The sequence below is a fragment of the Drosophila subpulchrella genome, chromosome 3L, assembly GCF_014743375.2.
Source record: "Drosophila subpulchrella strain 33 F10 #4 breed RU33 chromosome 3L, RU_Dsub_v1.1 Primary Assembly, whole genome shotgun sequence".
Lineage (NCBI taxonomy): Eukaryota > Metazoa > Arthropoda > Insecta > Diptera > Drosophilidae > Drosophila > Drosophila subpulchrella.
This window is the reverse complement of record NC_050612.1, coordinates 15928024-15953196: the sequence shown is the minus strand read 5'-3', so window position 1 is coordinate 15953196 and position 25173 is coordinate 15928024. Positions and strand designations below refer to the sequence as shown.

Sequence of the window (25173 nt, the reverse complement as noted above, 5' to 3'; positions counted from 1 at the left end):
CAATATTTGGCTTTAGCGATGATAGATTTAAAAACCATTAAATATCGGTACAAATGTATTATTTTTTATGGAATTATAATTCAAGTGTTGACTAATTTATGGATTTTTTGATAAATGTGAAACGGTTTTTATTATAACAGAACCTATCACAATTTTCCGGGCGTTTGACGCATGCGTGTGATTCTTGGATTGACATCTCTAGCTTTGCGTTGACCTATAGATTTCCAGCCCGAAATGAGCTCCCCTGGATTCATGAGTGGCTTCCACATTCCGCACTTGGCGCCGGGGGCAACTCCATATGATCCCATGGACGCAACTTGTGACGAATCACCGCCACCGTCGGAAATTTCTACCGGGAGCCGTCTGGTGGCGCCTGGAAAACTAACGGCCAATCCGAATTCTGGTTCCCCGAGAGCACCCATGAAACGGAAGGCTGAGCCGATGGAGGAGGACTCTTCGGAGGCGGACAGCAAGCTGGTCTTGTTTCCCGGGCGTGACGAGAGTTATCCGGAGGAACTGAACCGTCTGATTGGCCCGCTGCACTGCGAGCTGTGTAAGGTGCAGGTGACGTCCCGGAAGTGCGCCCGGGATCACTACGAGTCGAAGGCCCACGACCGCCACATCAGCGCCTGGCTGGCCAAGAACTACACGGAGGCGGGTCTGCAGGCTCCGCCGGTGAAACGCCTGGCCAAGCAGGGACCCACCGGTCCCAATGCCTTCCACTGCGATCTGTGCGACCTGGATCTCACCTCCTCCATGCACGCCCGCCAGCACTACCTGGGCCGTAAGCACAAGCTGGTGGAGCAGCGCATCTCGAAGCCCTCGGGAGCCGGCCACTACGATGCAGCCGGCAAGTGGGTGCGCACGGGCAGCAAGATCGAGGGGGAAGGAGTGAACCCCTCTGATGGGCGCCATGGCATCGGAAGTCTGTTCCTCAAGGCGGAGAACTCGGCCCAAGATGCACCAGCTGAGGAAGTACCTCCTCCGGAGAGCCCAATTAAGTCGGACGACAAGGAGCGCACTTGCAGCCTGTGCAAAATAGTGGTTACCTCGGCTCCCCAAATGCAGATCCACTTGGCGGGGGCCAGGCACCAGAAGAACATGAAAGCTGCTGGCCAGGATCAGTCAGCAGAATCAGGAGATGTCACTCTTCCGGAGGCGCCTCCGGCTCCAGCCGAGAAGCTAAGCCCTCAGGAACTGGCCATGTATCGCACACCAATTGGCCAGTACTACTGCCAGCCCTGCAACATGATGATGAATCACGTTACTACCTTGCAACAGCACCTCATCGGCAAGAAGCACCTAAAGACGGCGAAAAACCTTTCCCAGACCGAAAAGACCGCTTAAATAGGTCAATTTTCCATTAATCATTAACATTTAATGAATACCAGACTATAATACTTAATTCGTAATATCATAACTATACTAGCGTCCTTAAATAACCCCGTAGGAAATTGAAAACATTTCATATAAATTTCCCACTTATGTTGTAGATCCATAATATGGAGTCCATGAAATAAATAAAATTCTGTTCGAATTGGATACCGGTATCCATAAATCAAACTAATGAGTTTTTACTTGACTTTATTTTTATTAACATTTTTTGTGTGAGCTGTATCACCTAGATGGCTTCAAATATTGGTTAATAAGCTGTCATTGCCTTTTTCCAGTCAAATCTTAAATCGTCACTCTTTTTAAACAACGTCAAGCTCAGGAATAGACATATGGGATTTACAATAGTTCGAGTCAAATTCGAATTCGGAGCGGTACACATATTTTGAGAAAAGAGAAAAAAAAATTGATTGATAAATTCGCACCATGGCTGAGGACATGGAGGTTGAGGAGACGGAGGACTTCCATGATCTGGACTTTAACGACGACGAGGCATCCGGTAGCGGGGGAGCAGGAGCAGGGCCAAGTGGAAGTGGCCAGGCCAGGGAGGAGCGCTTCGTGGTGAAGAAGTGGGTGGCACACGCCTTGTGGTCGTGGGACGTGGCAGTGGACAACTGCGCCATCTGCCGCAACCACATCATGAACCTGTGCATCGAGTGCCAGGCGGATCCGAATGCGAACCAGGACGAGTGCACGGTGGCCTGGGGCGAGTGCAACCACGCCTTCCACTACCACTGCATCGCGCGCTGGCTGAAGACGCGGCTCGTCTGTCCGCTGGACAACAAGGAGTGGGTCTACCAGAAGTACGGCCACTAGCGAGGGATGTGAATGTGGATATGGACTGTGGTGATATAGTTGTGTGATTTGCATGGTTGGTTGTAGCTAAATTAAAGTTGACTTGGGTTCCCAACGCACCGACTAGGCTTCCTGTTCGGGCAGGAGTTGCTGGGCCGTGGGCCTCACGCCCGTTATGTGCTCGATTTGCGAGTAGAGAGACTCACGCTCCTCCACCAAGCTGGCGTACTTTTGCTGCAGCTCCTTCTCGCGGTCCATCTGGCGGCGCACATCCTCCTGCAGCGATTCCAGGCGACGCGGCACCGCGATGGCCTCCTGCTCGCCCAGGAAGCGGAATGTGGACAGCGAGACCGAGTTCTGCTCGATCTGGCCGTAAGTGTCCTGAAGCTGCTTGATCAGCACCTGGGCGCGCGCCTGGTAGCCGCCGGTGAGGATCTTTAGCTTCTTCTCGATCTTGCCGCACCGCTTCGCCTCCTTGGCCATGTGGCGGCGGTTGGTCTCCAGTCGCTTCTCGGCCGACTCCAGTCGATCTTTCTTGCTGGCCAGATTGGCGCGGGTATAGCGATGCTGGGAGGGCAGGTAGAGCACCTGGCCGAGACACTCTTGCCAAACCTGGGCGTAAACGTCTAGTGGCAATTCGCCGTGAGACATGCGCTCCTTGACCACCTCCATTTCCTCGTTCAGCAACTGCTTGGCCTTGGCCAGCTCCTGCTGCGAGATGTCCTCGTAGGGATTGGCCTTAAAGTAGCTCTGCAGCTGTTCCAACTTGTGCTGCGACTGTCCCGGCACAGGATCTTTCACAGAGTCATACACTGGGGTAGAAAAATAGGGTAAACTTGATATACTTTAATGGTGACCTTAGGTATACTTACACTGCATGGTGATCATCTCGTGCTTAATCAGCTCCTCGGCCTGCTGCTGCTCCGTAAGGTTCTGCTTCTCGGACTGTGGCCGCAGAATCTTGGTGTTCACCTCCGTGGGCCGTGGCAGGCTGCGCTGAATCACCTGGGAGCGCTTCTCGAGCTCCCGTTTGCGCCTTGCCTCTTGCTCGGCCAGCAGCCGGGCGTCCACATCCGCCTGATCCTCGACGGCGGGCTCCGAGCTGGTCTCTGTGGGCTCGCTGTCTTCCTGCTCGGGCACAACGATCTCATAGTCGTTTCGGGGAGCGGGAAGTGTGGATAAACCTTCGCGCAGCGTGGACTTCAGTTGCTTCTGGTAGTTCTTGTACAGGGCCGGGGTCTCGGTGACGCCCATGCTCTCCTCGGGATTGATGCTGAGCTTGTCCCGCACGTAAGCAGGCGTGTTGACGGCACCTGTAGCTCCTGCAGCCCCCTTTACCGGAACGAGGGCGCCGGAAGAGGGTGTTAGGAATCCTCCTGGAGTGGCTGCCCCGCCCTCGCGTTGAGTTCTAAACGGCGTGGCAATAACCGTGTTTGGCGTGGCGATGGAGGCCGCCTTGGGCAGCACGCCGGAGAAGTCGGACTCATGCAGCGGGGTGTTCAGGCCGCCCTTGAGGGGCGTCTCCGTGTGGGTGAGGGCCATCATGTTCTGGGCCTCCTGCATGATGCGGTCGGTGTACGGAGCAGGTGTGCGCGGAGTGGCCGCCACCTGGGGCGTGATGGAGTAATCAGCCAGTAGAGCATCCGTTGTCTCGATGCCGCTCTCACCGGCTATCTCCTTGGCCATCTCGCTGGCGCGTCCCAGCTTGACAACCTGCTGCAGCTCCATGTCGGAGATCTGAGGCGTGGGCAGCACCAGCTTGGAGCGCTTGCGCTCCGGCTCCATGTTCTGTAGCATGGCGGTGGGCACCTCGTTCTCCTTGCGCTGCTTCAGCTTCTGCTTGTCCCGCTTGCGTTCGCGCTCCTCCTTTTCGGAGCGGAGTTCTCCATCCAGGTCTTGCTGCCGCATTTTGTTGAAGTCCGGTTCGTTCTTTTGCAGATGCTCCTCGGCAGTGTCGTAAAACCCGAGGGCGGGTCGCTTCTCGAAGGGAATTTCTGCGTTGTAGTCGATGCCCTTGATGCGCTTGCGATTCCCGCTGCCAATGCCGGCGGCACGCAGTTCCCGGCGCTTCTGAAGCGTGGCCAGGCGACGGGCCTCCTCCAGCTGCTTTTCGCGCGCCTTGCGCTTGGCCTTCTTTCCCTGCGTATTGGCTAAACGGGCTCGAGCCTCGGACAGCATCTCCAGCTCGTCCTCGTCCATGTCCTTGGGATCGGGGCGAGCCGGCTTGGTCTCCGGATTGGGGTCGATCTCGCCGGGCTTCAGCTTGCGCGGGTCGTCCATGGTATCCTCGCCATCCTCTTTGCGTTGGGCCTGGTCGCTGGATGGGAATAAGACTGGGATTAGGGATTTCCGAGTGGCTCACAGGGTTTATAACTCACAGCAAGTACTCGTAGCGCTCCAGGCACTGGGCTGCAGTTCTCCCGATGATCGGGGCGATGGTGCGCCACTGCGTGGGCATCAGCTTGGCCAGGTGGAGCAGCTTCTCGTCCTCCTCGCGGGACCACTCTGTCTTCTTGATGCTGGGGTCCAGCCACTCGTACCATCGCGCCTTGCACTGCTTTGCTGACTTCCTGTGGAGCAGGGAGGCAATTCGACTCCACTGGTTCTTGCCGTATTTCATCACGGCCGCCTTGAGGATCTCATCCTGGTGGGGATTGGAATGGAAAAACCGTGTCAGCCATGTGTTGAACGGATGGGGTTGGGGCTACTCACCTCCGTGTTGCGCCACACGCCGCCCTTGATCATTATTCGCGGCATTCTGGGGCCTTAAGTGTCTCTTTATCTGCGGAAATAATAGATTTTCACAATTTTCACTCAGATCCACGAAATTCCGCTGTTTTTTTTGCAGTAGCCGCTAGTGATGGTCAGTTTTTCGATAGGCGCGATAGCTTCAGGGTGGGTTGGTATTTTCGGTAACCTAATTTATTTTTATTTTGCTGATTGCTTTTGTTATTTATTGAATTTTAAAAATCTTATTAAATCAAGTTTGATAAAACAATGCTGATATTGTTTTTAAAATTAAAACCTCTTAAAACCTTTTTAAAACATCGCGCCAGAGTGTGACCGTGTTTCGTTCCGCAGACAGTGTTGCCACCCTGTCGGCAACAGCTGTTTTGCTATCAGTTTTTTTTTTTACCCAAAGTTTTTGTCTGCGTAATGTAAATTGTAATGCGGAATTAGGAAGGCCTGTGCCCACAAACGGAAGACCGGCAGCCGGAAACCGGCCCCTGGAACCCCCTGGAACCAACTGGAACCAGGAACACACGATGAGCGATGCGGCCTACCCGGGATTCTACGGCAACCAGGTGAGCAACCAGCGAGTTCCTCTGGCCAGAAAAACACCCCGTGTGTCTTCCAGCTGCACTTGCTCCCGCTGTCGCATCCGCACCCTCCCCACCAGCACCAGGATCTGTCGCTCTCCACGCCGGTGCACTCCCTGGAGCAGGACTCCACCTTTGGGGGCTTCTTCGACGACGAGCTGGTCATCGGATCGGGATCCTCAGCTGCCAATGCCACCGCCTCCGGAACTTCGGTTTGGCTGCCCGATGGCGCCATCCGATCCCCAGAAGCGGCGGCGGTGGACGCGCTGCCCAGTCTTGGCATTCCCTTTGTCCAGATCCATACCACGGATTTGCAGCAGCAGCCGGAGAAGAGCTACCGCAATGCCTTTCGGCGGCGCACCGCGGAAATCAAGTCGGAGGCGGAACTGATCAAATCAGAACTGGCGGAGGCGGCGGCCAAGGAGCGCCTGAATGCCACGCCCACGCCACCCACTCGGAACTCCAGCTGCGCCAGTGTGGAGGGCAAGGCGATGGTGCAGGACAACCCACCTCTAATCCTGCGCTGCCCCAACTGCCCGTTCCTGAGCCTCTGCCAGGTGCGCCTCCAACAACATCTTCACCTGGCCAACTGTTACATGGAGCAGCAGAGGAGCCAGTGTCCAGGTGAGGTTCCCAGTCTATGATTACCAGTATACCTTAGCTACAGAAGAGCCAAGAAAGGTGTGATTTAATGTAATAATCTAGTGTAGTTCCATTCCGGACAGGATTCCTTGGGTTCTTGCGATGATTACCAGTACATTTCTTCGATTATTTAATTACTAGCCTATTTTATTAGGTTCACTGTTGTTTTGAGCCATATATGAAAAGGATTTTCATAGTATAACCAATATAACATCTACTAGAAAACCGAGGAATAGGGATTGTTAAATATTCCAGTTACCTGGTTACATATTTTCCCTTCAACTCTAAAACTATCAAGGAAACTGCATAAAATATTCACGTACTCTTTTTGACAGGATGCTCGAACATCTTCTATAGCAGCGAATCCCTTACCATGCACCTCAGCTTGGACCACCAAATGGAGGAGAACGAGGCACTAGCTCTGGTGAGCGGAAAACCCAACGAAGCGCAGAGCAAAAAGCAGACACAGATGCCACAGAACCAAAACAGACCCAAGAGTCGCATCTTCATAAAGAGCGTGGACTGCCTGCGGGAGCCACTGCCGGATTTCCCGCCCCTAATGCCGGATAGCGGGTCGACGGGTAACATCCTGGACCTGTTGGAGGGAGTGGCGGTGGGTGCATCACCCAGTGAACAGACCATGCCGCCAGCTCCTGCTGCCAGCGTACCCGCTCCGCCGCCAAAGCCCAGCCAGAAGATCTCCATCAAGAGCGTGGACGTGCTCAGGGAGCCCGCCTTGCTGCCATTCGACTTCCAGCTGCAGAATCATCCGCTCATTACGGACAACAGCCTCCTCGATGTTCCAGTCGTGGGAGTGGAGCCGGAGAAACCGCGTCAGCCGAAGATTTACATCCGCAATGTGGACATCCTCAAGGAACCAATGGTTCTGCCCTCCGCTCTACCCAGCATGGGATTCAACGGGAGCATGCCTGCGGTAGTGGACCCCGAACAAATTGGACTAGCTGTAGGAGCAGATGGTGACGTTTTCCAGACAGAGGCACTGCTCACGCCGACTTGCCCGCTGCCTGGATTCGAGCCCAGCCTCGCTCCGCTGGCCCAGATGTGTTCCGACGTCTTTCCCTTCGATTCTGTGCTGAATGGCAATGGAGGACCTGTCTCCAGCCTTGAAAACACACGCTTCAGTGCCTTGGACCTAGATTTTGGCGTGGATTTCGTATCGGATGAGACCCCGCCGCCTCCTCCACTACCGCCTCCTCTCAATGATCAACTGACGGCAATGGAGCCACAACCTGTGCAGCTGGAGCACTACTTGCCTCCGACTGCTCCCATTCCCACCAAACAAAAGATCTTTATTAAAAACGTGGACATTTTGAAGGCACCGCAGAGGGGCACCTTGCACCTGCGAACCGTGGACGAACTAAACTTGATGAATCGCACTGAAGTGGAACACTTGATCGTGCCCAATCTGGAACCGATGGCCATGACCATGATGGAACTGCCGTCCGTGGAGCAGACACCTCTGGAGCTGGATTCTCAGCTGGAAAGGCCACCGCAAACGCTGGGCGAGTTCCAACCCTCGATCAGCGGGAGTTGGCCCAGCGAGGATGGTTACGACCTGGCTGAGGATCTCGAGTGCTGGCCCTGGATGGAGGAGGCTGTGCCAGAAGCTGGACTCGGACTGCCTACTCCCTGTGAATTGGGCGAGGCTCCGCCACTCGAGGGTTTGGAGCAAGCTGCAGAGGACCTGCTGGTCAAGGACTTTTCTCAGTCATACGCCCCACCTACGGAGGACTCGCCAAGCGCAGGAGAAGCAGCAAGCGGAGGAGGGGCTGTACCACCTCTGGTGCCGGTAACATCCTCTGGAGGGACAACATCTGTGGCTCAAAGCGGACCCGTATGTAGTTTGCCTGTTCCGCCGCTGGTTCCGTTGGCAGGCGAGTCGACAGCTGCAGCCGAAAAGCCTGCCCGCATCTATGTGGCAAATAATCTCCTTCCCACCGCCTTGGATCCACCACTATTGGGAGGCGGTACCTCCGTCAGGGGACGTCCCTATGGAGCCAAACACTCTGGGGGAACGGCTGCCAAAAGGAAGCCTCCCCAGGGACCAAACCAAGTGCCAGAGGGCGGCAAGTGCCTCGTGGAGGGCTGCATGTTCCGCTTCAAGTCGCCTGCCACCTTGGAGTACCACGGCAGGTGCCACAATGGAGCCCTTAGCTCCACTCAACCGATGGTGTGTCCGGAGTGCAAGTCCAGCAACTTCAGCAATTGGAATTGCCTGCACACTCACCTGTGGCGCACCCACCAAATCGACATGGAGCTGTACTCGTGTCAGTTGTGCAGCTTTAAGACGCCCATCTACTCGCGCCTGGTGAACACCCACGCGAAGATCCACTCGGAGGAGCGGAACTACAAGTGCGAGCAGTGCGGCAAAGGGTTCAAGAACACCAAGCAGCTGAAGAACCACCGTCGACTGCATCGCACGCAAGGATTGGGCATGGGAAAACCGCTGAACGAACAGATTTTCCCCGGTGCAGAAGCCAATCCTGTTGTGATGCATCGCTGCGAGGATTGCGGAGCTGCCTTCAAACAGAAAAAAACCCTGAGGGAGCACCTCTGCAAGGAGCGAAACGAACAGTTGGAGTGTCCCGAGTGCCAGCGCGTCTTTGGCTCCAAGAGCAGTCTGCGGCTCCACCTGCGAAGCCACCAGGAGCAGAAGCGCTTCCGCTGCGATGCCTGCGACCATGAGGCCAGCGACCACAACGCCTTCAGGCGGCACCTGGCCACGCACAAGGAGAGGAAGAGGTACTCCTGTCCACACTGCGACTTCCGGGCCATCCAGAGCACTGCCTTTCGGGTTCGATAGATCTTGTATTCCTAACTACTGCAACACCCCTAAATATTTATACTCTCCCTGGACAGATACACCTCGAGAAGCGCCATCCAGACCAGGAGCTGTCCACAATTATCTACAAGTGCGACCAGTGCAGCTTCACCAGCATCAATCAAGGTCTGCTGCAGGTTCACCAGGCCAAGCATGAAGCCACAAATCACAGTCAAGCAATAGCTCCAGCTTCAGTTGCTGTCCAGGCGGCAAATCAATCACAGATCAAGGTGGAGAGCAGCCTGGTGCTCGCACATTCCAGTACAAACGTGGTGAAGGAGGTGATCCTGGGTCAGGCGAATGTCCTGCAGGCTACCTAGGGACGCGGTCCTCCCCTCTGTACATATTCTACGGATTAGATTGTGCGCGAACCAAGTGCCGCGTAGTTTGTAACGAGTTTTATACCAAATCTGTACCAATGTTACTAGTGTTAAGGATGCAGGAGAGATCACTTCAAAGGAGAAATTTGGTTTTTGTGCCAAAATCCACTTTCTTTAGCCTTCTCTGAAGAAGTATTTTGATGGATTTGAAAGTGGTATACCATTTATCCTTTGCAGTGATGTTCTAAACTTCGGATTCCACCGAAGATATTTTCTATGACTATCGATTTTCTGTTTTTGTACAAGTTTACTTAGAAATGTAAGAATCTGTTCTTGTACATACGTATGTATATAAAGGTTAATTGGGAAAGGCTTTATTAAATAGAACTTCAGTTTGATTCCCTAAGTGTATATAGCAAGCTCAGAACAGAAATACATTTACAAATCTCAAACCCAATCCTGTTTAAAACTATGGAATATTTGAGAAATGATAATGGAGCGAACTAATAGAATTCGGGCTGGAGCGTTAAGAACTAAAAAACCAAAGGTCACCTTTTTTTATATCAGATTGTAATATTATTTGGCATGGTAGCCTTAGAGTAATAATATACAAAAACTGTTTGTTGCCCATAACAGTAACGTTAAGTGATAATTGTGATCAGTCAGCTTAATATATGCGCCTCGGCCAGCGGAAGTTGGAGACGGTCGTTTCGACGCCCTCGGTCATCAAGTGGTAGATGACGCTCCAGTGAAGCATCTGTTCCACGGCCAGGCCAAAGATGCCGCAGTAGGAGCCCAGGGCGAAGACCAAGCTGTTCGAGTTGCTTCCCGTCGCCACGTGGGAGATCGCCCTGAGTTGTAACTTTACGTTGAGCGCGAACTTAATAACGCAAACCAGGACCCAGGGCATAATGGCCAGAAAGACTTTCTTCGGGTGCTTCGCTAGCAAGCGCGACGGTAACATCAAATAAGGCGACATCGCCAGGATGGTCAGCATCAGGGACACGATAGCGGTGACCACGATACCCGGGTAGAGGAAACTCGCGGTGGGCCTCTCTCTTGAGACCAGCTGCGTTTGCAACGTGACCAGAGGAGCCACTATAATCGTTGTCAAAATCGCCGTTCCGTAGAGCAGCTGGATCACGATCTCGCGAATCATCTGGATAAAGTGTTTCCGAAAAATTTGTAAAATTCAGTAAAAATCAGAAAACTTAAAAGTCCGATACAAGCAGACGGAATTTAGTACTTGTTCATAAAGGGTGTCGAGTTGCTTTGAAGTTGAAGCTATAGCCTACTTTGATATAAAGAAAATAACCTCATGGTAGCAAAATCAGTATTCAGAATATCTAAGCAGGGCCTACTTGTACCCAGAAGAAATTGGTGTGATATGATAATTATAATCTTAACTTGATTTATTTATTTGGTAAATTCTAGGGAGAACACTTTTCCACTGAACCTTTCTTTCTAAAATGTTTGATCATAAACATCCCCACGGAAATCCAGATTAAAAGCAGTTTAAACTATTATATTCAATATTTTAAGCCTTTAATGGGAGAAACTTTCTTTGCGTTTATACAAAATTTAATTACACCTTTTTGTTTTTCTTGCTCTTGCATTTGATTTTTTTTATTTGTAACTAGATTTTATTAAATGTGTTTATTAAATATACAATAGGGAGGAAACGGAAATAGACGAACGTTAGAGGAGCTCTTAGAGGTAATAATCGAGTCGACTTGCTGGGGATCGAATCGAAGTGAATATCCTAGAGCGAGTGTCGTTTAAAGGTAATCGTAAAACTACAGGAGGAAGCATTTGATATGTTGTAAAAATGTTTAAATATATATATATATATTAATGTATACATATCATATTGAGCTTATCTTACGTAATGCGCGTTAATGTGTTGGTAAAATTACAATTGATTTAAATAATTAATAACAATTGGTTGGGAGCGGGTTTAGTTCAAGCCGAGATTCCTTTTCGATTCGCTCTCCTTATAGCGCATTTTGTTCGGTCTCCTATTCCTTGGCACTCTATGCAAGTCTTACTTTATCTTTAACTTTAATTATGATTAGCCTTACTATTTGTTAGTTTTCATAGTTTTTGTTTAAATCAATTGCGTCTTGAGTATTTTTGCCTATAATTTCATTGGGTCTCAGTGTGTCCGAGTGTGGGGTGTGTGTTTCATAATTTACAGACTTAAGAATTATTTAACAACATTGAATGTTTCTTTAACGCTTTTAGTTTGGCCTAACTCTAGTCTAACTCTTAAGGATTGCTTTCGGGGACGCCTTTTCAGGGATCTGAGGGGATTTTTACCCAGAAAATGATAAACGATGGAACATAAGTAAACATCCATCCCAATCCCTCTGTTTTTTCTTAACCGCCTCCAGTCCCTCGAGGCACATCCCCTCTATCCCGGATTTCCCTTCCTGGCGCTGAAAAACATCCTGGCCACTTTGCCCAGCGCCCCTACGAAGTCCCATCGCTCCCCCGCCGCCTGGTTCCCACTGGATGCCGCTGATCCTTCCTGGTGATGATGATGGTGGTGGTGGTACTGGTCCTGACAGGACTGCGGAACCTGCCCCTGGTCGTCTATCACCTAGGAGGGCGTGGAGTACCAACCGCTGGCCGGGCTTCCCTTGTGGTAGAGGTGGAAGCTCGAGTGCGGAGCGAAGTACTGCGGCTGGTCGAGATTACTGTAGGTCACCCCGCCCTCGGTGGTGGTGCTGCCCGAGGGATGCATTGTGGCCGTATAGGATGCCTGGGGCTTCAGCGGCAGCGTAGCGGGCACACCGTCTCCGGCGGAAGTGGCATACTGTCCCCGGAGCGGATCGGGTGCGTAGTCGTAGCCCCCGTTGGAGGTCAGGACGGGAGCCGACTTTCCTGGCTGATTCGAGTCCCTCGGCGACACTGAACTGGGTGGGGTCATGGCGTTGTGGTAGTCGATGGAGCTGTGATAGCCCCCGTAGGTGGACACCAGATTGGTGAAGGCATCGGCGGAGGTCTTCTGGCCACCGGGATGTCCTCCGGAGGCGGCGGAGTGCAGCTGCAGGTATTGGTTCTCGTAGGAGGACTCACTGCCCGGCGGCGTGGGCAGGGGACCCGTCTGCTGGTCGCCGTAGAAGACGCCGGGTCCCACTCCGGTGGGCGTTTGCCTGGCCGTCGCCCGGATCACGCTCTCACGGTTGGCGTACAGTTGCCGGAGGAGAGCGGTGGCCGGCATGGGCGCCGGTGGCTGCTGGTAGGGTGCTCCTATCCACTGGATGGTGCTGCTCTTCTCGTTGGGATCCAGCTGCTGCTGCTGTTGCTGTTGCTGCTGCTTCAGCAGAGAGTCCGCACTGAAGTCCGTGTTGGACGGAGCCACTGATACCACTGCCACCGGCGAGGGCAAGTGCTTGGACATGGCCTGCTCCAGATCCTTGACCGCCGAATCCGCTGCCGACGAGGGCTGCTCATCCACAATCGAGGGTAGGCGACTGCGCGGCTGCTGATCCCGCTGCTCCATGGCCGGCAGTTTGGGCAGAGGCTGGTCTGCAATCACCTGCTGATCCTGACCCTGATCCTCGACCTGCTGCGACGCCTTGGTTTTTCGCTTCCGCTTGGTGGACGGCACTCCGCTGGCCGAGCTGCTGCCATTGGGCGTAGCTGGTGGCACCGGAGTGGCCACTGTGGTGGGCAGCACCCCCGAGTCGATGTCCACGCCCAGCGGCGTGGGACTGTCCTTGATCATGGTGAGGCTATTCAGGCTGCTGCCGTGCGAGGCGGCTGCACTGCGTCCCCGGCCGCGATGCGAATGACCCTCGGAATCGGTTTTCGGTGAGTTGAGCTTCATGTCGCCGGCACTCAGGTGCGAATTGCCCTCGCCACTGGCGTCTCCTCCTGGCGACCCACTGCTCTTGTCATTGCCCATACCCTCCTCGTGCTTTATGCTGTCCGGACTGGGTTCCAGTTGGCAGCAGTCCAGGATCATGTTCTCGTTCTCCCGGTTGCTGGGGGTGAAAGAAGGTCATTGGTTAGTGGGCTGTACCTAGGGAATTTGCTGATCTTAAACCAACCTGATCACATAGTTCACGCAGATGATGTTCTGCTCATCCGCGTTCTTGGTGCTGCAGACGACGGTGGCACAGGTCTGGAGCCAGGTGTAGCCCCCACTCTTGTTCATCAGTCGGTAGTAGCCGGTCAGCACTTGACCCTTTTCGATCACTGCAAGGGAAAGGATTGAAAGGATCTTTATAACTAGTTCCTAAAAAGTCTTTTTAAGTGGTGAACAATAGTACAATATAGCGTTCTGAAAATGCTTATATTATAATATCGGATTGGAATATATTGTAAAGATATTCTAAGATAAAGAAATCTAATCTAGCAAATTGTAAATACAATTGGTGGACTAGGCTTAGAACAAACCATTCATTGTAGTATACTTGTTATTGGATTTCAATCTATAGATAACCCATAGACTACCTTACAGAATTAGGTAAAAAAACATTATTCTTGACGGGATAAGACTCTTTTTTAACAGCTAAGGAAAACAATGCTATTTTTAAGAGTTCTTATTGGTTATACTTTAATAGCTTTAATATCTTGCTGTTACAGGTTTTTGATGACCGAAATACTTACAGTCTGAGTGGCTCTTGCGCAGGCGATTGGCATCCTCGGCGTGACACAGTGAGTACAGGCTCTTGTTTACCAGATCTTCCGGCGTATAGTCTAGCAGATCGGATACCCTAAGTTGCCGAAACCACTTCATTAGTTTAGAACAGATAAAAAGGATAGTAAAAGTAGCATACCTTGGTTCGCAGTGGGCCACTCGCAGGTCAAAGTTTACCCGGGTCACGAACATGTCGCACTCCAGTCGGATCTCGTGCACCGATGGCGGAGGCAATGCGATGGCCAGGGCAACCATTCCGAGCAGTGGGGGCTGTGATTTTCGGCTGTGGGAGAAGGTGTACTGGGGTCGCAGCTTGCACAACAGCAGAACCACCTGCAAAGGTTCCAAGTAAAGCCAAAATTCGGTTAGTTGGGGATCCTACTTATGGAGGAGGTACTCCATTCAGGGGCTCAAAGTGTTGTACTCGGAGTTGGAGGAAGGAAATCTTGGGCTTGGATATGGAACCTTTTACACTCAAAGGAAAGCATTAAAGCTAATATTTTACCAGAATATTTGGTAGGAATTTTTATTGGACTATTTAAAACATATTCTGAAATAGGTTACGTTAACATAAAGAGTATGGTTGGTGACTAAGAATGTTGCACAAAAATACATAGTGAATACAACTTTTTATCATCATTAATTATTAAATTTCTGTGAAACCTGTTAGCAAAAACAACTAATAATTATAAATCAAAAATTTTTGAGTGTAAAAATGGCAAACAAAACTGAAGAATGGGATGATTGCGGCGACGGATGGTGGATCGATCGATTGATTAACTCATTGATTGGTGGATGATTGAAGCAGCTTCCGCACTAGTTATTCGATACTGATCAATCTAAAATCAGTCTGTGGCTTTGCCTTTCTTTTTTTTTTTTTTAGCAAACACAAAAATTATGGCCGAAATTGTAGAAAAACTTAAAATGCGATTTCCTCAGTAAATAATTTTGAGTAGGTTTTTGTTTTTGCCTTGCATTTTAGCATACAAACGTACTGATTTCAATTGATACGTACCGAATAGTTTGAGCCCGGATTCTTAACGTTTTTAGCATTGTTACTAGCATTGTTACCGTTGTTGCAATTGCTCGTTGCATCGCTGGCCTGTAGATAAGCAGTGGATGGGATGGTAATACGTAATACAAAATGCAGGTATTGCAAGTTACACAACACAACCGAAAACGATTTCTATGGGTTAGTCTTACTGTTACTCGAAAGTCTTACATTAGAAACAACTCCTAGGGCCAACGAAAAAAATTAAATAAAACGCAAATAAAAACATAAAAAACACAATCCCCGAAACTATTCAGTTAGAAATATAACTACAAAGGGGGAACAACATAAATAAAAAGAGTACAAAACTTAGGAAACAGAAAAATTAAGAAAGATTCTTTGGTGGATAGCAACGAAAGGTTTGAAAACTCACCCGATAGCCTGAGGATTTGAAGTGACAGCCGCGTTTCGTCAAAGTGGACTTCATCCGGATGCAGAAGCTCCGATCGTAGCCTTTGTAGCCACTTGTCGAGGCTTGGGTCATGGAGGCGGCCACTACGGGATGGGAAAGAGTTTTTGATTAGATTGGCTCACACTTTGGGGAAACTTTCACTTGAGCGGACATAGATAGTTTCATGGTATGTCACGAATATCTGCAGAGATTAAAGTATCGCTTGAATAGTCGATGTGGATTGTAAAGGTGTCTAAAAGTATACAGTAAAATCGGTAAAAATCCATCACACTTCCGTATCCAAAATACTGTTGCATACTTTTAGACCCCTCAAATTATGATTTCAAAACTGGTGATTCTGTGTTTCTTAAAGATAGCTTCTCTAACATCCAAAAGATTTCTGTGACATGCCATACGACTACCTTTTGTAACATCCATTCGGATCCCACCCGGCACCAGGTATTCATTCCCGCACCTGGTCCATCGACAACTCGGACTTGACTCACCGTCGGGATTGTTCGTACCGTGTGTGCCGCTGCCATCGTCTGAGGCTCCGGAAGTGGGTGAGGCCATGCCCACTCCGGTTCCGCCGCCTCCACCGCCGCTGCTGGAACTTCCGGCGCCTCCTCCTCCGCCGCCGCCGCTCGTGAGGCTCAGGCCCAGTTGCTCGGCAATCTCGGAGTGATCCGCCTGGTGGATGTAGTCGAAGATGCTGCTGCCCGTCATCTCCACCTGCGACAGGCCCAGGTAGATGGACACCGTCTCGGAGATGTACAGGAAGCGTCCGTCTGCCGCCACAGCCAAGGCGAAGCCATCCAGGGACTGAAGGAGATGGGATTACGAGAATATGGAAAAATTAATTTTCAGAAAATTAAAAGGAGCCCTTAAGGGGAAGTTCTCTTTTATATATGATCTCAAGAAAGGGATGAAAATATATTTATAACTTGAGAAAGTAGGCAATTGGTTATTGAATATGCCATGTTTTTTTCTGTGTACATTTAATCATATGCACAAGATGGCTGCGGGATATCCCTCTTTATTTTTTCGGGCCTACTGCCGTCTCTTTTGCTACCATATCGTTCATATCTCACCTGTAATATGTGGGTGCCCTGATGTTGTTCGAACAAATCAACAGCGGGACTGCGACGAATGGCGGCACCTGCGGACAAAAAAGAGGGGAAAGTGAAATGTTAGTGGTTGGAAAGTATGCAAATTAGTGTTTATTACTAGACCTATCTCTAAACATGTTGCTAGGTAACAAGCGTTTTACTCTTTTTTGTAATTTATAAATGATAATTACTTTATATTCCATTGTTAAACCATTATTTAAGTGTGCGTCTAACTGATTACTTTGAAGAGGCTTTTAATTAAAGAAAATTAATAAAAGTATTCTGTCCCCCACGAGGTTCTCATGTGTTTCGGGATCCCTGAGCTATTGTTCACTCCATTCCGCCTCTGCTCTTGACCAAACTCATAAATGATGCGCCCTTGCCCCACAGAAAAGACAACAACATCAACCGCAGGGCATCATAAATATGGGTTCGGGCATGGGCATTCAATATTTTCTCAGCTGAGGCCCTTGCAAAGCTTATTTATTTAATTCAATTATAGAATTTTACGATTATGGACGACTGACCGACCGACCGGCCAAGTCATAATTCGCACAAGTGCAAATCGCCCCTTATTCCTGCCCCTCAAATCCCCAGCGATTTCCCAGTGGTCGAAGCGCTAAGTTGGCAAACAGTTTCCGCTTCCGCTCGGACATGGCCATATGTGGCTGGCGGTAGACCCTGTGGCCCTTAATGACCTTCCAGCACCACCCACCCGAGAAGCACCACCCAGTGCCGCTTTTTTTTTTCTTTTCTGCGAGGCTGTGGGTCAAATTGAAGTGCTTTTTATTGCCCCGCAGCTTGTTGCTCCTCATCCTCTAAAGCATGCAGCTCCTTGTCCGGTTTCTCTACTACTTTTTCTGGGTTTAGTTTCGCATAATAATCCAATTGAATGGATGAAGGCGTTACGGCCACTCCACCGCCATCCATACATAACGCCCCATTGATTTTGGATTATTTTTTAGTGCCTTGACTACCTTTTTGGCTTTTTGATGGCCCTCGCCTTTCGTTTCGTCTCGACTCTGCCACTTTGCCAGTTAGCTTGGGAAGGGGAAAAAAACGTAACCAATGGGGATTTTATTTATTTTTACCCATATATCATTAAATAGAAAAATATTATAATATAATTAATTTTTTCATGACTCACAAACTCTGTTTGATTTCTCTAAACACTTTCATTAATTTTCTCAATATTTTGGGATATTCTTATATTATTGCTTAGATGGAAATATTGTTTAAATGAATTTCCAAGACCCCTAAGTTTTTCTTTAAGTGCACTCGATTGTTGTCAGTTGGCAGCCTTTGAATACTGTCTGAACCGAGACCTGGCAAAGAAGTCGTGGGCTGTCGTCGTGGAATGCCTTTTTCACTTGACGTGACAATGCATTGTCAACGTCGCCGGAGCATGACGTGGCTGGCTGAGGAATGGCTTGGTGGCTACGAATGGATGGTATATGGTATGGTATATATAGTGGCTGACAAAAACTCTGTTGCTGTGTTGGGAAATTTGACACACGAATATCTCAGTACATTGCTTTCAATGTTAAATTTTAACTAGGCGAGCTTTAGGGTTCCGATGAGTGACTTGATAAATTTGATACTTAAAAATATAATGATTGCATTTTATGACTTTAAAAAATTTTGCAAAAGATCTGCAGAATAATCTTAAATATAATTAATATAAAGGGTACTTAAAAACTAATTTCAAATGTTTTGGTCACTTTGGTATCGAAGTGTGACCGAAGCTCAGGGAAAATTCCATTTGCTAATTTGCATTTGACGCAAGACGTCGGCCATATTGTCGGCCATATTCGATCGTTATTGGCCAGAAAGAGACAGAGGAAGCGGCAATTAAAACCGAAAGCAGGAAACTCATTTGCCTACATTTCGTGAGTAGCGGGCAGCAAAGTTTGCCTTAAGTGAAATCAAAACTCTTTGTTTTTTGCCTGGCCTGTCTATGACAGAAATTATGCTCGTACGCACCTTAAAAATGTTTCTTTCCAAGCTTAAAGACAAAAAAACAATTTATTCGTTAACTTTGTCAACTGTTTTTAAATTTTTGTTTTGGGCTTTTGCCGGATTTGCATAAAATATCGTTATTAAGCGCAATTTATTTTTATTTGCTGCGCATGCGCGACCATTTTGGTCTCCGCTTTTGCGGGCAAAGCCGAGGGGCAACCGGCGTGTGTCATTGTGACAGTTTGTGGAATTTCAGAAGGCCCCATTAAAGTGATCGATTGGCTTCCAATGGCTTCGATATGGAAATCACTGTTTAGTGTTCTTGAAATATGTTGAATCATAAAGGCATGGAATAAACTTAGACGGGGGTTTACAATGTGACAATCTTGTTTTGAAGCTTTTTAAAAATGTATGTTTAGGTACCAAATGGGTCCCTAAAGAAATTATTAAACATGTTGTGATCCCAAAAGTTATTGTATGAAATTGCTTTAATCTAGAAACTAGGTATCCGACCTACTCTTGGACGATCTAAACATTAAATAAATATTTGTAAAAAACCCTTTGTGGATACATGGTGGATAGATACTTACTTTTGAGCTTACTGCTGCTGGAGGCCTCCCTTGTCCATGGCGGATCGCCGTGTCCGGAGAAGTCCCTCAGCTTCAGGTAGCTGATGGTCAGTCTTATGATGGAGGCCTTGTCCAGCTGGCTGGTGATGGCTGCCGGCAGTGGGAGCATCTTGGCCAGCTCGTAGAATTCGTAGTTCTCCTTCCCGCGACGCGATCTCGCCGCATCCCTCGACTTTTCCTTGCGCAGTTCCAGGATGCTGCAGAGAGAAGTGCAACCATAAGTTTTTTACTCAATAGTAAGAGAAAAACGCGAATCAATCAGTATACATAAGTAGACACTGACGAATGGCTAGAAGATCGGTCCGAAAGACGACTTTTAACACCTGTCAGCACCGTGTTTTCGGCCATTTGTTTGGCCAACCCACGGCTTTGTGATGGAATGGTGTCAGGCCAAACTAATTGCCCGACATTTGTCAGCCTTTCAGCGGCAAAAAGGTTTCGGTTTGGGTTGGGGGTGTGGGTCTTCGAATAGGACAATAGTTGGCCAGACAGTTTGTGCCTGGATAGATGGCAGCCCATTTGTTGCAAGATTTCCCAAAGCCCCAGAGTGTGAGAGTTTTTCCCTGCAAGTCTTTGATGCTTTCTTGATATTTTCATTATTATTTCCCTGCACATCTTTGAATCCCTGTGAAAATGCCGCCTCCCAAGCGATCCCATCTCGTGTTTTGTTTTTTTTATTTCCCCTAAATGCAACTTTTCATTCACTAAACTTGCAGCAAACTCTCTATAAAGACTGCCGCTTCTCGTTCGGAATAATAAAGTCTGTCTGCTTTCGGGACGGGGCTTTATGGATACGGATCTGCTCAACCTTCTGCGGTTGCGCTATCTGCAGGCGGCCATCTCTCAGAGCATCTTCGTCAGAAAACTTGGCTTCAAGCCTTCATAATTTAAGTTTGTTGACAACTTCTTTGTTGTTGCCTGTTAATGTTGCCAGTGTTGTTTTGACCTGCAGTGAAGTCATAGTGCGCTACACTTCATAAAAAGGGCATACCGATTCGATAAGCTTATTTTAAAACCACTAAACATGTATTAAATTGTATTAAGATCTTTTTCAAAAATATTCTGAATTGCATATTATCTTTTTTCTTTGTGAATTAAATTGTTAAGACTAAAAATGTTTTTCAGAACCAACATCTCTCTTAGATGGCAATTCCTATTAGAAAAACTGTTGCAAAAATTCTTTCTTAGTTTTCCTTGAATTGCGATTACAAAATGACAGCCCAAGGACATTCCCGCTGGGTCCTGACCATATCTCATAGAAATGCTTGAAAAGAGCGAAAGGACTGATAAAGCAATAACGGTACTCGGGGCTCTTTATATCTTCACAAAGGCCCCCGGGCCACACTTCTTATCCTTTATCCTTGTGTTCCCTGTGTTGTGCGAACCTTAGGATAAACAAAGGACGGCAAGAAAACTGGATGACTTTCTCCCTCCCTTTCTGACCGCAGTAAGCCGCTTACATTCTTCGGCTCCCTTAATTCCCGGCATTAAGCCGCTAATCGAATTGCATCTGGGCTCTATAAAAATATTTGCACAACCAGGCCAATCAAGTGAAAAAGAGTGTCCCAAAGGATTTTTGATTGAGACTGAGATTGGCAAAATTTCACCCAGTCAAAAAGGATAGAGAATAGGTATCTTTACGTAATGGTTTTACCATTATATAAGTTTATAAATTCTAACATATCTTTACATAAACATGGTCCCATTTCTTTAAAGAATTGATGCCCAAGAAACTTACTTAAAGAAACAATTACTCAAGGAATGACTTTGAAAGCTAAACCTTGGCGAGGAAATAATTGGCCCGTTTTCGGCAAATTTTTGCTAATGACAGGCAATTTGTTCGCCCGTTAGACAGTGGCGAATTTCGTGCGAAATTAAATTCGAGACCGCACATCATTTGTCAAGGCAACACCTCCGAGTCCCGACACATCATCACCCCTCAGTGCCTCATTTGAATGGCATTTCGATATTGACGAGGCCAAGATTAATGTTTTTCTAGCCCAAATTGAATTTTCCCCTTCTCTGGGGAGGCAGAAAACCGTTTCGGTTTCAGTTTCAGTTTCCCTCATATGGGGTTTTTGAACCAAAGCAGACGATTTTATTAGGAAAGCATTTGCGGCATGTATCGCAGGTACTGACATCTCTCTAAACGTAATTTCAACACAGCTAATTAAAATTGTTGTTGATGTGCGCTGTTCTTTTTTTCTTGGATGTTTAAACAAAGAGCAAGTGGCTGACGGGGAAAACTGGCTTGGCCCGTGGCAAACTGCGGGTCGGGGTTTCTTTTTAATTATCAAAAATATTTTTATGGCCGAGACGACGACGCTTTCGGCTGAGATACGAATCTCCAAGCCGGAGCCGAAGACGGGGGCTCTGAGATTCAGATTCGGGCTAAAACTAAAGACCAAGTCGGGGCTGCTTTTGAGAGCCAGAAGCCGTGCGCGGCTCAAATAAAGCAACACAAAACGAAGCTTCAAGCCTGTGATGAGCGCATTAAAATAAATTTAAGAGCCCACAAAATGTACACTATAAGGCAGGGATTTTGGTTTCGGCTTGCAAGAACTTTGCGAGTGACCTACGGAGGGTAAGGTCGAAAACAATAAAGAAATACTAACATAAGTTAATAATACGTTATAACTTACAAATGTGTAAGCAAAGATTATGAATTTTAGTTTATACTAAATTGTAGAAATGACACCATTGTTTTTGTCACTTGTTTTCAACTTTATATAAAAGTAAGTAAGTAGTATATAGTAGTGCGAAATTTTGCAAATTTCTTGAAGTGTTAATAGTTGAAATTTGTCTTGTTGTGTAAGTACAAATGTAATAAGAAACTTTTGCTAAATGTGTAAAGATTACACTTTGCCTTTGAAATAAAGAATAATTAAGCCTTTAAAAACTGAAAAGATATTACAAACTTCCAAAATGAATATGATTAAATGTTGCTGAAAATGACTTTGACGAAATATTCATCTCGAAAGTCACTAAGTGATGCACTAAATTTTTTAAATTTCGTATCGAATTTCGAATTGGAGCCATCACGGGAATAATGTGAACTGAAAAAGTTCTTAAAACGGTCCTTACAGACCCAAGATAGGGAAGAGAGTGAAAAAGGTTGCTAGACAGCCTAAGCATTTACGAGAGTAGAGTGATATCCAGATTAAGTCCTTGTATAGATCAGAATTTTTCTTTTTCTTCATGCTAACCACTTTTAGAGTTATTAATGTAATTAATTATAGATCGGCGGGTACCAGTCCTCGTATTCCCGACTACCTAGTTATAACTACTAACCCGGGTTCGAGGGGCTGTTGTTGGACGTGCATTCCGGGTCCCGGAGGCTGTTGGTGTCCGGGCATTTTGTTGTAGGGCGGCATGGCGCACAGGTCCTGCGTGGGCACCATCCAGCTGTGGGTGAAGGGCACCGCCGGCATGCCCAGGGTGCCCATGGTGGCCATGTGGCTTCCGGGGTGACCCGGCGTGGGCTGCCTTTGGTATCCGGCGTAGTCCATGGCCACGGCTGCCTGGTATGGCAACATTCTTTTGCGGGGATTCGGGGATTGCTTTTCAAATGCCTGATTATGGTATCAGGGAGTTTTCAACTACTTTCTTTCTATTTTCTTATTGCACTCTATCACTTGTTGTTGCACTGGGATACTTGGGGCACGGATGAAAGAGGGCGTGGCATTCGCTTTGAAGGCCGCATCCTTTTGTTGTCCGCGTCACAGGGAGCACAATCACACACGCACGTGTGGTACGTGTCTTCGGTTATCCTGCTAGCTGGGTATATCCTGCGATGGAAGTACGGGTCACGCACTACGGTTGGGGATCGGCAAACTAGCCGTCAATCGATTGGCATTCAAATGAGCCGCGTTCGCGTCCAGTTAATTTATCTCCGGCACTTGGCACGTCTCCGGGTTACTGGTTACGGGTTACGGGTTACGGGTTACGTTCGACGTTCTACGTTGTACTTTCCACGGAGTGAGACCTGCCAATTACGGACACGCACTGCCTCCAAAAGGGGGGCGAGAGCGAGAGAGAGAGATGGCCTCACGGATGTACGGACACACTTGCACGGCCGGGCTGCGTACGTGAAACTGCAGCTGATGACGCTGACTACGGAATACGGAATACGAAGTACGCCTACGGAGTGTCCGGGTATCGAGTATCGAGCACTGAGAGCACGGAGTACGATATGCGGTACGTCCGTCGCTGGCGACGAGTACGTGCAGAATAATCCAGAGTCACGTTCACGTCACCGAACAAAACCAAAGCAGGGCAAAAAGGCAAAGAGAGCAGCCCAACAACAATGAGTCGGCGGCAGAGAGCGAGCGAGAGAGGGCTAGCCAGCGAGCGAGCGAGAGGGAACATATACAATTTTTGGGGGTGACTCTCGAAGCAAAAAACGAAGCAACGGCGCCAAGTGGCAGCGGGCAGTAGGGTGACTCCAAAATAAGGATAACTCTTGTTAGGAATATCATAGAAATTTTACCTAAAACTATTTATGAAGAGAAAAATCTTCCTTAAAATGGCCACAATATTAACGCCTTTTTAACCAAATTATTTTAATTTACGTAACTTAAAAAGACCCCAGTGGTTGACCCTTACTGATTAACTTATATGAGAGTATCTGATTTCGAATAAAGTTCTACGTCTTGAGGTATCTATAAAAGAAAAGTATTTTTTGTTAATTCTTAATTCTAAAGTCTTCAACTTAAAGCGTTGAAATCAGACTAATAGAGCCCTGACATGCAAACAGATACACATCCCATTAAAAAAAAATAAAATATTAAACGATATTCGGCTCATCGTTAGACTTAGAACCCGATATATAATCACAAATTAAAATCTCCCTTTTGAGGGTTTCGTGAAAGTCTCACAAATTTTCCAACATCCAATTTGAGCCACCCTAGCGCTCCAGGGCGTGTGCGTGTAGAAGTGGCTGAGTGCCTGTGTGGGTGAGCAGCACCTGACCGCCGGCAGAGTCATGTGCGAGCAGCGCCAGTAGCATTTTAAGCAGGCTCACGCTCTCCGCACACACACTCCGGCACAGCACACATACACTACTGCACACACACAGGGGGCGGGTGTGTGTGCGTGCAAATGGGCGGGACGTGACGCGGCGTCGAATCGGAATCGACATAGTGCGCATACCAAATGAGGACGGGGAGAAGGCGGCAACGTCGCGTATGCGCAATTTTCTGAAAAAATGGAGTAAGGGGCGAGCGGGACAGCGAGAGCGGCCAGAGAGGGATGGCGAGATGTACGTGCGGAAACGGGTTTAACGCCATCTCGCTCGCTCGCCTCTATAGCCCATGTATATGTACTTTATGTACTTGTTTGCAAGCCAAAGAGATAGAGCGAGAGAGGGAGAGAAAGAGAGAGAGCAGCACGCGCAGCAATTAGTTTACTTCTTTACACATTTGGGAATTCGCGGTGCTCTCGCTCGCACTCGTCGGCTGCGTGGGTGTTTGCCTCGCCTTTTTATGTGTGTTTGTGTATGTGACCGAAATGCCAATGAAAAGCAGAGAAACCAAAGCCTACGGATGGCTATATCCATCTATATATCCTGCGGAATGACCCGAACCCTTGAACCGGGGGCCCAACAGGATATAGTGTGCGTGAAAGGGGAGACAGGTAGTCAGTCCAGGGGGAGGGGTCGATTTGTTATTCCAGGCTCGCACAGACAGAAGCTGTCTCTTTTATGTGCCTATTTGTACAGTACTCCCCCATAAAGTCCACACCCCTATTAAAACCCCACAAAGAAAACGCAACATCCTCTTAATTTCCACGAAAGGAAGGTTGAAAGCTCAAGGTGGGGGTCACCATTTAGTTGCCAACATTGAAATCTAACGAAAAGGATAATAAGTTTGGAGTAAAAGATTAAATAAAATATTGAAAAGATGGAATCAAATATATATTCGTTATTGAAAGAGGTCAACAAATTGTAATGGAGGTAAAATATATACAATTTTAAGGTCTCCATGATAATAAATCCGTACATTAGTGATCTTATACAACGATAAATCATTGCTGGGACTTTTCTTTATATATCTTATCTATAATAATTATTAT

The 25173-nt window shown here is 48.1% G+C and overlaps 6 protein-coding genes across 10 annotated transcripts in view; 3 read left to right on the top strand and 3 right to left on the bottom strand.

Moving 5' to 3' along the window:
• The first annotated feature begins 145 nt into the window (after positions 1-145).
• On the top strand, positions 146-1563 carry LOC119552710 (zinc finger protein 346). The gene has a single exon (XM_037862460.1). The coding sequence runs from the start codon at positions 235-237 to the stop codon at positions 1345-1347; it is 1113 nt and encodes a 370-aa protein (XP_037718388.1). The 5' UTR covers positions 146-234; the 3' UTR covers positions 1348-1563.
• A 222-nt stretch (positions 1564-1785) lies between these two features.
• On the top strand, positions 1786-2302 carry LOC119552716 (RING-box protein 1B). Its single transcript, XM_037862466.1, has one exon. The coding sequence runs from the start codon at positions 1819-1821 to the stop codon at positions 2206-2208; it is 390 nt and encodes a 129-aa protein (XP_037718394.1). The 5' UTR covers positions 1786-1818; the 3' UTR covers positions 2209-2302.
• LOC119552702 (cell division cycle 5-like protein) lies at positions 2279-5042 on the bottom strand. The gene is made up of 4 exons (XM_037862443.1): positions 4900-5042; positions 4566-4831; positions 3060-4504; positions 2279-2999 (listed from the first exon to the last, which is right to left on the bottom strand). The coding sequence occupies exons 1-4, from the start codon at positions 4942-4944 to the stop codon at positions 2311-2313; spliced, it is 2445 nt and encodes an 814-aa protein (XP_037718371.1). The 5' UTR covers positions 4945-5042; the 3' UTR covers positions 2279-2310.
• A 264-nt stretch (positions 5043-5306) lies between these two features.
• On the top strand, positions 5307-9768 carry LOC119552697. Its single transcript, XM_037862430.1, has 4 exons — positions 5307-5492; positions 5546-6131; positions 6485-8964; positions 9030-9768. Exons 1-4 carry the CDS (start codon positions 5454-5456, stop codon positions 9309-9311), a joined length of 3387 nt encoding a protein of 1128 aa, XP_037718358.1. The 5' UTR covers positions 5307-5453; the 3' UTR covers positions 9312-9768.
• Positions 9769-9978: 210 nt separating this feature from the next.
• On the bottom strand, positions 9979-10470 carry LOC119555420. Its single transcript, XM_037866784.1, has one exon. It carries the CDS (start codon positions 10468-10470, stop codon positions 9979-9981), a length of 492 nt encoding a protein of 163 aa, XP_037722712.1.
• A 355-nt stretch (positions 10471-10825) lies between these two features.
• Positions 10826-25173, bottom strand: part of LOC119552698 (protein trachealess) — a 31461-nt gene continuing 17113 nt past the window's right edge. The window contains exons 1-10 of one of the 5 annotated variants that reach the window (XM_037862435.1): positions 22393-23310; positions 19063-19298; positions 16496-16563; positions 15929-16226; positions 15387-15508; positions 14978-15064; positions 14102-14295; positions 13932-14038; positions 13370-13517; positions 10826-13303 (exon numbers count right to left, since the gene is read on the bottom strand). In XM_037862435.1, coding sequence (XP_037718363.1) covers positions 11914-13303; positions 13370-13517; positions 13932-14038; positions 14102-14295; positions 14978-15064; positions 15387-15508; positions 15929-16226; positions 16496-16563; positions 19063-19298; positions 22393-22637 — 2895 coding nt within the window. In that variant the 5' untranslated portion in view covers positions 22638-23310 and the 3' untranslated portion in view covers positions 10826-11913. Of the gene's footprint in view, positions 13304-13369; positions 13518-13931; positions 14039-14101; positions 14296-14977; positions 15065-15386; positions 15509-15910; positions 16227-16495; positions 16564-19062; positions 19299-22392; positions 23311-25173 lie in introns of those variants that run through there. The other 4 variants (XM_037862434.1, XM_037862432.1, XM_037862433.1 and 1 more) reach the window with 4 other exon arrangements.